The following is a 12,586-nucleotide window of genomic DNA, read 5'->3' on the forward strand; positions in this document are numbered from 1 at the left end:
GTAAATTCAGGAATTCACGAAATTAGTTTAAGTTTTCGAAGCAATATAATAGCCTATGCTATGAATAAGGAATGTTTTCGAACCAAACCACTATTAATTCCAGCTTACTAGTATATCGAATTGCTAATTATACTATAAAACGACATTTTAAATCTCTATAATAATTTAAAATATTTAATTTTACATTTTTATATTGCACAAACAAGTGTCTAACAATTCCAACTTACGAGATAAACTCGTTGTTATAGAATGTAAATTAGATATAAGCGAGGAGTGGCAGAATTTGGAAGCATCAGGTGTTATTATTTGAGAAAGACGTGAAAGGCACGAAAAAACAATGAATGCAAATGCTGCTGTTGGCCGCGTAAGCGCTCTCTCTCTCTCTCTCTCTCTCTCTCTCTCTCTCTCTCTCTCTCTCTCACGTAAATAAAGAAATAATTTATGATCGTTACACAATGATCGTCATAAATCGCATTTCTGCCGGTCGACAGAACGTGCCGTTATGCGAGGAACTCCGCTTCCGCCGTCAGCCTCAACCCCTTGCCGCGCGCTGTCGATATTTTACCGCGGGAACGCAATACACGGCCGGCATAATTTATCTGTTTTCAAATATGCCCGCGCGCCAATAGATTTACATATTTTAATATAAATTCCAAAATACCGGCCTGTCCATACAGACAGCCCTATGAAGCGCCGAGAGAGTACGTCTTTATCGATCATCACCCCGCTGCTCTTCTGCGCTTTAAATCTTGCTCTTCTTAACCCCGCCACTCCTTAATGTAACAGCTAAGAGCACTTAAAAGCGAAGAATAAAAACGAGACGGATTATTTGCATGGCTTTGTGTTATTAATAGTAACATAACAAGTAAGATAAAAACATGCGCAATTATCTTAACTGAATTCGTGTATAATTTATTTTTTTACGCATATTGAAAAAAATAGTGTAATCAGAGTTAATATAACAAAATAATAATCTTATTATTCAATATAATATCAAGATAAGTTATATCGACCATATTTATATAAAAAATTGCGAACAAACTGAAAAGTCAAAACAGTTTCCAAAATGATGTTTTAAATTATATTACGCAATCATCCAAATGTATAAAAAAATCTTGTCAATGTAGTATTCTATTGTAGCACTACGGAAAAGAGACGGAATCCTAATTGCATTAATTTTATGAAGTTTTCCAAATGTGTAATAAATGTAAAATATCTCGTGTGTAATAAATCGAAATCTAAAATATCTCTTTAAAACATTGCAAGAAATTTAATCACAAAGCTAGAATTTAAAGCATGCATTTAAATTTTGACAGGACTCGACATTTGACACACGCCGAGAAAATCGATTTTCCTCTCGCGGCTGATACGCGACGTGATTTCTCCTCACTCGAATAGTCTTCTACTCGAAACACGGCGGAATTTGTTTGATATCTTAACTATCGCTTCAAATACCTCCTTGGTTGACAGTCGAGCTCGGTACAATGTGAGCTGCTATCGTCGCCGGAAGTTCATGTTTAGAAACACGCATACGGATACGCCATAGTGTGTAGGAAACGCGCGTTTCGATCGTTCGTGTAAATGCCATATGAGACACCGCTGTATTTGTCATGCGCCAAGTAGAATGTAATCGCCGGTCGCATGTAACAACTACTTTGTCGAAATTTGAATGAAGCGATTACATTGTGAACGTATCGGCGATAATGTTGCGTTACGATAAGCAAAACGATATGTCACAAATTTGAATTTTTTGGATGTATCTTAAAGCGATAGTGCGCGAAGCATCGCGCGCTGATAAATACGATAATAAAAATAAATATAGAAATTATTATTTTTATAATTTTTTTATTAGATTACTTCTTTTCGCAATAAATTTAATTGCAACCTGAGGTAAATATACGTGTATATGTGTGTATACTATAAAAAATGATATCAGCAAAATGTATATTAGAGGCAAAGTATATAAAATATTACAAGCACACGCGTGCACACACATACATATATATATACACACACAAAATAACATACCAAATTTTATATCCATGCAAAAAATGCAAAGCAACATATAAGCTTAGTTCACGCGGACCAAGTTTCTTACTTTATAGTATATAAGTTTCTTGTAAAGTGATGTATACTAAGATGAGCATGTTACTAAACATATTTTTCATGGTAATTCCCCAGTATGTTGAATAGTAAGCTCTGTAATCTGGAATTAAACAACGTGTAAAACAATGTTTTTATTAAAGAAAAAGTGCGTTAACGAAAATTAAACCTGAACTTCCTGTCGTGTTCCAAGAGCATAAATGATCGCATCCGCTATGTCTTCTGGTAGAATAAATGGTATTTTTTCAAAAATATTACGCTTTTTTTCTGATTGTGAAGCTATATTCGTTTTTACGATACCAGGACTAATGCTCTGAAAAGAATGGATGAGTAGGAGTATATCTGCGGAAAAATTAATAAAAAAGACGCACACCACATATATATGCAGAGGGATCGCCATCCTCTGACAAGAGGTACGGAAGTAGAGAGAGACATGAATTTAATTGATCGCAACTTACTGTAATTCGAATAGAAGGTTTAATGTCTGCTATTTCACGTCGTACCGTATGAGTTAAAGCAACAGTTGCGTGCTTAGAAGCGACATATAGATTAAAATCCAATGCAGCATCAGTTTTTCCTTCACAAGGTTTTGCTGGAATACAATGACCCAGAACACTACAAATATCAAAATTATTTATATTACCAAATTGCTAATAAATGTTAATGATAAATAAAAGTCGTTGTATTTTTCATGGAAAATTCTTTACATTTTTGTCTTACTATGGAAAACCAGAAATAAATGCTTGTTTTGAAAATAATTTATTTATGTTAAAAGTTTGTCTAAACTTATTTCAAAACTTGTATATATTGTAATTAATAAACAAATTAAGTAATAATACCTGTTGACATTAAAAATGTGCCCCTCGACATTTCGGTCGCGCATGGAATGTACTGCCTTATTTATACATGCAGCATATGCCGTGACATTAGTATTTAATATTAATTGAAATGATTTCCATACACCATCTGCAAGTAAAATTTATGAAATTTTTTAAAATGTTTTAACACGACAGATTAAGCCTTCTATTGTTTTTCTTTCTCTCTCTCTCTCTCTCTCTCTCTCTCTCTCTCTCTCTCTCTTTCTCTCTCTTTCTCTGTGTAATAATTTATATATGTAATGTAATGCCATACCAATTACGCGCGAATATTCACAATAAGCAGCATTATTAATCATAATATCCACGCCTTTCATCTTTGTCTCGATTTGTTCGAATGCCTTGTTGATGTCCGCTTCGAAAGTTACATCGCACCGTATAATTTCTAATATGCCCGGAAGTTTTTGCTGTTCCTTTTTCGCTCTAAGTTCGTGCAATTTTTCCCCCATGATATCTATAGCAGCCACGTTTACTCCGTACCGCAGAAGAGCGCATGTAATTGCTTCGCCGATGCCGGATGCAGCGCCGGTAACGACTGCGGTTTTACCAATCCAGCGATCCATAATTGCCTGTCTGCAAGTACGACGTAGCTCGCGGTTGACATGCCACTAATAACTACCAAGCCGAAAATAATTTCAAGCACGTAAAAAACGCAATTATTAGCATCTACAATCGCAGTGACGTTAAATTCGACCATAAATTTGTGGAAATGGCATTTCGATTAACATCAACCGCGTTAATGCATAAGCTTACCTATGTATCTTCTATTCGCAGCTGTCAGCAAAACTAGTTTATAAGATTCACTACGGAAAACGTATGAATTCGCACGATCACTACTTTAAATAAGTGCGCAGTAGGTCAAACTGGTCATATCAACGATATGATGATTCAGTACGAACTGTGCGTAGCAACTAGAGGCAATAAGAGAGCATTATAAAAGTAATTCTATCTGATAGAGAGCAGAGCTGACTCATTCCTTCGTTTATCAAGTGGGGATAATAATCTCAGAGAGCATATCTGTGTGATCATATATAATATACATATATTTTATAAATTAATGATAATATAAAAATCTAAGGCAAAAAATTATCTAAGACATTTTTGGATATTTTATAATCTTTTTAATTATTATATTATTTTTTCTCTTGTACGAGAGAGCAAATATTTAAATATTATTAAATGCCAAATCAGTAAGCGATATGTATTAATGCATTTTTTTATGATAAAGATGATTGATTATCTTTTTTATGAGTCACAGCAAAATACGAATTGCTACCTTACAAGTTTTTGTACTCATATCATACAACTCTAATAAAGAATATTCCGTAAAAATATGATAACCATTCTTTGTTGCAGGTATGTCCTGCACGTTGAACACGTATAGGCCAGGCACATCATGTAGGAGGACAGAGATCCTTCGGCTTAGGTTTATCCGTTTACCCACTCTGGTTCCGTCCTACGGTTTTGCCGCGGCCTTTACTTGTTTTAAGTGAAGCGCGACGTGACCTGCCGCAATCCCTTCTGTATCCACGTACAATCACATTGGCTTCTGCGTACTGTCTCTGAACCAATCTCTTTCGCGAAGACATCGGGCGGAATATCAGGATATTTCGAAATCCCGGAGATTCCGGTAGACGACTCTCAGAGACTCATCCCGTAAAAGAAGGATCTTATTGTCAAAATATATAACACAAATATTTCAACTTATGACCATCAGAAGTTTGTCGAGACGTTAGCAAAAAACATATTCTCAATATAGAAAAATATTTATACGATAAAAACAGAATTAGTTTTGATACATATCTTGATGTTATATTGCATACATATAAATAATAAAACAGAAATGTTGATTGATAATTTATTGTTAATAAATTTAAATTATTGCTTTGTATACCTAAGAGAATTCAATGTTAGTGAGAAACAAGAGAAATTAAAAGATTTTACTTTATCGTCCCTAATGCACTCGATACACCAATCGAATTCAAAGCTTTAACAGATGATTCCAGTATCAGTATGGAACATCATACGATTTCCATTTTTATCGTCGGTAAAAATACTCAAATAAAAGCAAGTATCGAATTATCTTATTGCGCTGATTAATTTATCTTTTATGTAAACAGCGTCATTATCTCGGATCTACTATGTCAGTAATCTTGAATCTCGCGATTCGAAATGATTCTACTCCTTCTACGAATAAACGATACCCGTTTCCGGACGCAATAACAACGTCGTGTATCGATCTTTGTAAACCGACATCTGGTACTGGGTCTGATATCAGGCCAAGAGCATTATTCTTGTTCACGCGAGACGATGAGGAAATCAACAAGAAAACCAAAGGAAGCTTCTCCCGCCTTTCTTCCCGGCCCAGTTCAGCCCGCCAGATGCTACAGCTATTCGACCATTTCTCAATGTTGCTGTGATTACGCGCATCATTCTGCACTTACCACTATGGCCTCATATTTTTTTCATAGGCAGCAAATTACATAACAAAGTGCAAGCACATAAATATGACCTTGGTCCGCATGAAATTCACGAAATGAAAAAATGATATAAAACATCGATTTCCGCGAGTTAAACAGTATCATGTTACGTTTATACATATATACATATGTCAGAAGTTATATACGCTTTTCTTATACAATTATTCTCGTTATTTCTTATAAAAAAGTCTGTAATACAATAAATACAAAATTATTTAACTCCAAAAATTGAACCTAAAAATTAAACTATTTTAATTAAATAAATTTCAGGATTAGATACTAGTATTTTTTATTTAATATTTCAAGTAAAATTTATATTTTAGTAAAGTTCTAGCTTAAGTTTAATTAACAAAATATTTAATATTTGTCAATTAAAAAAATTAGAATTAATAATAATTAAAGAAACATCAAATTCATATTCGTTGAACAGTTTTTATTTAAAAAAAAGAAGTTTGAAACGTTTCATATAACTTTATAAAACATATATCTCTTTAACAGCACACACGTACTTAAGATTTCATTTCTAATGTTTTACTTACTCTACGGAATGCTTTAAAATCGATGAAAAGCGGGCAATATTTCTTGAGATATCAGAAATATTCGAGCACATGATTTAAGAAGTAATGACCTTCGAACCAAAAATATTATTATACTCCGCGCCAGCTGACGAGGAAATCAAAAAGAAACGTGAAAGAAAGCTGTTCTTCGATTCGGAGCGCCATATGCTTCTACCGCTTGGCTATTTTTCAACGAATCGTGATGACATATACCAATCCGTATTGCTATAAGCCTTATATGCTTTCCTTTCTTATAACGTAACTATGAATTACACATATATTACATGTGGAAGAAAATAGATTTTAACAAATTGGAGCGTTGATGGTTTAGAATAGAAAAGCTTCAAAACAAATCTATATGAGAATAGATATTTTACCCAAATTTACATGTAAAAGAAAGATTTTTTCTTATACATTATAATTTATAAAAAATTTCTCTCTTTTTCTCTCTCTCTTTCGAGAGAGGGAGAGAAATAAATGAGTTTCTCATCATGAAAATTTTACAATTTAATATGAAAATATCTCTCTTATTTACTTCTTTATTTATATACGTTATATATACCCTTTTGCCAATTTCAATAATTTTTGTAAAAACATCTAACAGTTCGACTTGTGTCCAGAATCTTCGATTTTACGGAAGTTGGCTTTACACGTCGTTTCCGTCGGCCAGATGTGGAGAAACGACCATTGGGCACCCATAATTTACGAGTTATCGAAAAAACTTCTTCGGATCTGGGGCGAAGCGGGCGCCCGCCGAGAATTTCCAAAACTTTCTTCTTCGCCAGGTGCAAACGAGATGCAAACAACCCGGCTGTCGGACCATTTTGAAAATTCCAAACGGGTCATCCAGCTAGCTCCGCGTGCGGAAAATGCGAAATCAGCCGCCCACGCGTTCGCACGAGCATCCGATTTCTAATAATTCGGAAACTATGACGACGCGATAGAAACCTTTTAAAAACTTAGCGTGACAAATAAGATTGAAGAGAAGCGTGAAAGAAAATTTTGAAAATCTCGACTCATTGACCTACTTCATCTTGAAGTTGAAGTAGTTGCTGGTGCCGCGATAAGATGCAAACGAAGTGCGGCGACTCCGCGCAGCAAAAACTCAGAGACTTAAGACCGAGTCCATCGTAAAGTTCTCCATTACCGGTCCTGTGCTCTCTCTTTTTCTCTCTCTCTTTCGAGAGAGGGAGAGAAATAAATGAGTTTCTCATCATGAAAATTTTACAATTTAATATGAAAATATCTCTCTTATTTACTTCTTTATTTATATACGTTATATATACCCTTTTGCCAATTTCAATAATTTTTGTAAAAACATCTAACAGTTCGACTTGTGTCCAGAATCTTCGATTTTACGGAAGTTGGCTTTACACGTCGTTTCCGTCGGCCAGATGTGGAGAAACGACCATTGGGCACCCATAATTTACGAGTTATCGAAAAAACTTCTTCGGATCTGGGGCGAAGCGGGCGCCCGCCGAGAATTTCCAAAACTTTCTTCTTCGCCAGGTGCAAACGAGATGCAAACAACCCGGCTGTCGGACCATTTTGAAAATTCCAAACGGGTCATCCAGCTAGCTCCGCGTGCGGAAAATGCGAAATCAGCCGCCCACGCGTTCGCACGAGCATCCGATTTCTAATAATTCGGAAACTATGACGACGCGATAGAAACCTTTTAAAAACTTAGCGTGACAAATAAGATTGAAGAGAAGCGTGAAAGAAAATTTTGAAAATCTCGACTCATTGACCTACTTCATCTTGAAGTTGAAGTAGTTGCTGGTGCCGCGATAAGATGCAAACGAAGTGCGGCGACTCCGCGCAGCAAAAACTCAGAGACTTAAGACCGAGTCCATCGTAAAGTTCTCCATTACCGGTCCTGTGCTCGGAAAACTGTTTGCGTAATAGGTAGGACACAAATGCCGACAAAATTCAAGAAAGTTGCTACAAAGTTCCCTCGCGCCTTTTTTATTTGTTCGCTTAATTATTTCTTTATTTCTCGGGGGAATCCATATTTATTCAATGCGAAAATAAACTCAAAAATCTACGATGTTTGCGGCAAGAAAACGCTAACTGGAAAGCGCATCATTCTAAGCAGGGATGAGAAAAATGAGAAAAGATTTGCCCGTTTTCCGCTTCAAAGCGCCAGATGTTCCCGCTACTCGGCCATTTCTCAACGACGCCGTGATTACACGCATCACTTTGTATAACCGCAACATTATGGATTTCTTTTTCTTATAATCGCAGAATATGCATAATATAAGTGCGTAAAAATTTTTAAGCCTTATCTAGAAAGAAAGAGAGAGAAATGTTAAATAATTTTTTGTAGTTGAAAAGTTTAACTCGATTTTCTAAGAAATGACATACAAGATATTGTTTACTTTTGCATATAAATTGTACGAAATATACATATAAATTGTTTTGTGATGATTCTTTTCAAATAAAAAAAGTGATTGCAAATTACTATAAAGCTTGTTCTAGAATAAAATAGAATAACTATTGAAATCATATTAAATTTTTTCCGTCAACTGAAGCATCGATGAAATAGTGTCAACATTTAATTCTCTCGATAGTTTTTTATAGAGTATCTTCCAAACATTTAACGATTGCCGTTCGAACTTTCGTTATTGAATATATTTTACAAGAATTCCGTATTGAATATATTTTATTTACAAGATGTCGCAGAAGGAGCGTTTTCTATTCGATATTCTAATGAAGAAAATTAGCGCGAACAAAAAAATGAGAATATACAAATACCTAGCTCTTGGTTCCGCCTGACACTTCAACGTCAATTTTAATTTACTATCTTTATCAAATTCTTAATATATTTCATCGGCTATATTAAATTACCAAAGCATGTAACTATATTTTCTTTCTTGTGTGTGTCACGTACACTGTAATAGATTTAATATAGAATCATATATATTTTAATAAAGAAGAGTTTAATTTGTAATATAATATTGTAGAATAATGACAGTATTTATAAAAATATGTTTATAATAAATATTGTATAATAGTCTTACATGACTAAAGATGTAAAATCTAAATACGATACTTTTTCATCTTACGGGATCGTTTAAGAATTCAAATAATGATAAATATCACGTTGCACATAGGATTAATACGAAACTGCGATGATTTAAATAGCCAGGCATGCCCGCAATTAACACTAAATACTTCGATAACAGCGTACGCGCGTACCTCTGGCAGCATCAAAATGCCTCTTTGGCCGATTATTTCCCTAAGAAGCAAAAAAGAAGACGGGAGGACCGCGCAAGCCCGTAGTTAGTTTTACACGCCGCCCGGCTATTTTTACAATCTGCATTCCGAAGTACAGGCCTTTCGCCGACGCTTCTGTTTATCCCCGCGTATAATTTCGGTCGACCGGTGACTCGTTAATTTCTCGGTGCCTCATTCGCGGTCATTCCCATCCCCTCGAGTCCTCCCTTCCCTTTATGTCCCTGAGCCCCCATATTCGTACGTTGGCGCGTCTAACGACCGGGCGTCATTGCGCGATACAGCCCTGAGGAGCGATCTCGCCTATACATATTCATGAGGCAATAAGCTCGCCGCTGATCTTCCGGGGAATGGAACAACAAGGGAAGAATGGAAAGTAGGGGACGCGACGGATGTCGACCCCGAACAGACATCGTCGAGGCTCTCACCCGCTGGGGAAACACTCATCAACCCCTTTTCGATTGTTTCGGCATTCTCACGCGTTCACGAGTTGGCCCGACCGCGTTTTATTTCACGGGCATCTAAGCGAAGAAACGAGAGATTAGGAGAATCGTATAGCTGTATATGTGTATACGAGAAACCGGCACGAGAAATATTATTTTACAAGCCGTTTCGCCGCTCCCTGCGACGAAATTGTTTTCCCTTTGAATCATCAAACGTAACGATCAACCTATGCATCAAACATCGCGGAAAAGTTGAATTGACGAATATCATTTCTATCTCTGTGGTTGTTTCAATTTCAAAACCGTGAGAACATGAATGCGAAGTTACTTGAACTTGAGATGTCGCATAAACAGAATTGAATATTTTACGAAAATAATTAGTTGACTCGGATGTAAATTAGTACATATGTGAGACTAAAATTCTTAAAAAATGTAAAATTGATATTTTAAGCTTTATATAAATATTAGATCTCATCTCAAGACAATTACAGTTACTTTTAAATATATGTATAAATATTGTTATACAAATAATAAAAAGCAATAGAGAGAACATTAAATAGTATTTAATAATATTTATATTAAATAATATTTAAAGAACAAAAAATACAAAATGCAAAAATATATTATAACAAAATACATGAATATTTAACGATCGGAATTTAAGTCAAGTATATGTATAGTTTGCATTAGTAGTTATCAGTATATTGAAAATAATAAAATTTTACGTACTTTTTCTATGATATTTTAGATTCTCACGATATCGGATCACTATGATTCAGGTCACATAGAAATCGCGAGATATTTCGTGCGCTTGCATTCCGATGCAAATCGAATAAAAGCCGCGCCAACGAATATCTCAACTTTGAATTCGAATTTCGCGCACCGATCGTTCTGCATTAACGACAGCCGACTCAAAGAGTCCACACATCGAAAGTATTTGCGTCGCAAACATCGTGTTTGTCGGAGGCCCCAACGCCTCCATCTAACTATCTACCCCTCACCGCGTCTGTCCTACGCTTTTTCAACATTCCCTATCTCGAGCTGTCCTTCTGCCTCCCACACTCGCAGAACGCCGTGGTGTGAATACAAAACCGTTTGGCACCTCTGAGCTGAATTCCAAATTCATTCGACGACAATGTGGCGATCGATAGAGATAGCACGGCCCTAATCTTGCCTTTTCATTAACCGTGTTTGTTATTCACGGCAGCCTGGTGTCGGCCAAAAATTATTAGAGAGCGGATGCAGCTTCAAATTAAAGGAGAGAGAGATGCAGAAGTTACGATTCACGATTCGCCTCTGAGCTGCACGATCATTAATTTTACAGAGCTTTTTTAACTAAAAATCCTTAAATCAATTATTAATGTTTAATTATCGGTTGGATAACCAAGTTGGATACGGAAATGTAATAATTGATTGCTTTTGTCGCAACTCGTCGAAGAACTCCGAAGAATTTTTCGTGACATGCAATTTATTCCGCTCACGTTAGTTAGGGACTTCCCTTGTGGATTTCTAATTAATTTTGTATTAACTCTGTAAGAGACGAAGTTTAAAATAACTCATCCGATACTGTGTCGATAGCAAGCAATAGTCTGTCATTGACAACTTCTCGTCGTTTTTCCGTAGCTAAAGGGTTCTCGACTCGAATAAAGGACGGCTGTTATCAAGTGTCTGCGACTTCAAGCTTCAGAAAATTTCCTGCCCAGAAAAATGCATCGTTATCATTTTCGAAGAGTTACATCTTAATGCCGTATACAGAGACTCATCTATTACTGTTTCGTTAACCTTATCAACTACAGGAGAGATAAGAAAAATCCCATTCAATTTCGAAATTAATTAGAACTGCGCCGATTCTCCTGTTTATCTCAACTTGCCGCGTTCTTATCTCAAATCATTTGCATAAAAAGCTCGATCGCGCGGTTTAACGCCAAGTGCTTTCACCGGAAGCACAATTTTGTTAGAATCAATAGGAGTGTACTCTCTTTTCCTCCCGTTCATTCGCCGTGGTCTCCGCGGGCAAGACGTCCTATGTATGCATACGATTTTCAATCAGCAACTTCCCCGCTAGCGCACAGCACAATGCAACGTCACTCATCCAAGAGACAATATACCTCGGAATCTATTGATAAAACAATATATGCATTCGAGAGTTTCCCTTCCCCCGATGTGCAAATGCTTCCGCATCCTCAGATCGCTCTATGTATCGCTTCTATTATATTTCCTCATAATCGAGTCAATATTATAGTGTTGCATTCATACTCTTAAAAACAATTACCTATAATCATAATAGCTTTAATAATATATAATATTAATTACGCCTGATCAATAATAAATTGACAATTACTTAGCATATTTAATAGCATATTAAATACATAAACATTTCTTAGCATATTAATATAGAATATTTAGAGCATTTTACAAATTTGATTAGCTCATATACATACGTAATATATATATATATATATATATATATATATTTATATATATAAGAAATATTTAGATACATTAAAACATATAAATATGTTAAATTAATCAATTTCTATTTTTATATATTTGTTATTAACTCCACATGAAGCATAGAAGAGTGAATATTAAAACTTTTTATTCAATTTTTTTCTTTATATTGCCAGAAAACAAATAAAATGAACAAATGTGTTGGTATACTTAATATTTTTGGTAGACTTATATAAACTATATATTCAAAATATTTTAATCAACCTTTCACTCTGATTAAGTTTACGCTGTTTGCGATAAATGTAAATCTCGTATGTCCGAGACAAGCGTCTCGTCTGAAGGACTTTGAAAGTTCCGACTTTCAAATTGAGAGAAGGTCCAGAAGCTCGTAGCTCTACCTTTGTCTAGTAACACTCATGGCGACATTTGCCGCTATAACGACG

The 12,586-nt window shown here is 35.4% G+C and overlaps 1 protein-coding gene across 3 annotated transcripts; it reads right to left on the reverse strand.

The window, feature by feature from the left end:
• Positions 1 to 1,831: 1,831 nt before the first annotated feature.
• LOC115232749 (farnesol dehydrogenase-like) lies at positions 1,832 to 3,903 on the reverse strand. 3 transcript variants are annotated; one of them, XM_029802808.1, is made up of 6 exons: positions 3,732 to 3,903; positions 3,235 to 3,593; positions 2,943 to 3,069; positions 2,562 to 2,718; positions 2,273 to 2,416; positions 1,832 to 2,206 (listed from the first exon to the last, which is right to left on the reverse strand). In XM_029802808.1, exons 2-6 carry the CDS (start codon positions 3,539 to 3,541, stop codon positions 2,165 to 2,167), a joined length of 777 nt encoding a protein of 258 aa, XP_029658668.1. In that variant the 5' UTR covers positions 3,542 to 3,593; positions 3,732 to 3,903; the 3' UTR covers positions 1,832 to 2,164. The 3 variants fall into 3 exon arrangements, with proteins under 3 accessions (XP_029658668.1, XP_029658670.1, XP_029658669.1); XM_029802810.1 differs by having other exon boundaries at positions 3,235 to 3,551; positions 3,732 to 3,901; XM_029802809.1 differs by having other exon boundaries at positions 3,235 to 3,601; positions 3,732 to 3,901.
• Positions 3,904 to 12,586: the final 8,683 nt, after the last annotated feature.

Source organism: Formica exsecta, unplaced genomic scaffold (genome assembly GCF_003651465.1).
Source record: "Formica exsecta isolate Colony F162 unplaced genomic scaffold, ASM365146v1 scaffold15, whole genome shotgun sequence".
Classification (NCBI taxonomy): domain Eukaryota; kingdom Metazoa; phylum Arthropoda; class Insecta; order Hymenoptera; family Formicidae; genus Formica; species Formica exsecta.

What these genes read in the sequence shown, in the direction of transcription:
- LOC115232749 (XM_029802808.1), bottom strand. Translation starts at nt 3,541, where the DNA reads ATGGATCGCTGGATTGGTAAAACCGCAGTCGTTACCGGCGCTGCATCC. An exon ending in TGAATATTCGCGCGTAATTG is followed by an intron (nt 3,070 to 3,234) that starts GTATGGCATTAC and finishes TTTTACTTGCAG; the next exon opens with ATGGTGTATGGAAATCATTT. An exon ending in AACCTTCTATTCGAATTACA is followed by an intron (nt 2,417 to 2,561) that starts GTAAGTTGCGAT and finishes CATTCTTTTCAG; the next exon opens with AGCATTAGTCCTGGTATCGT.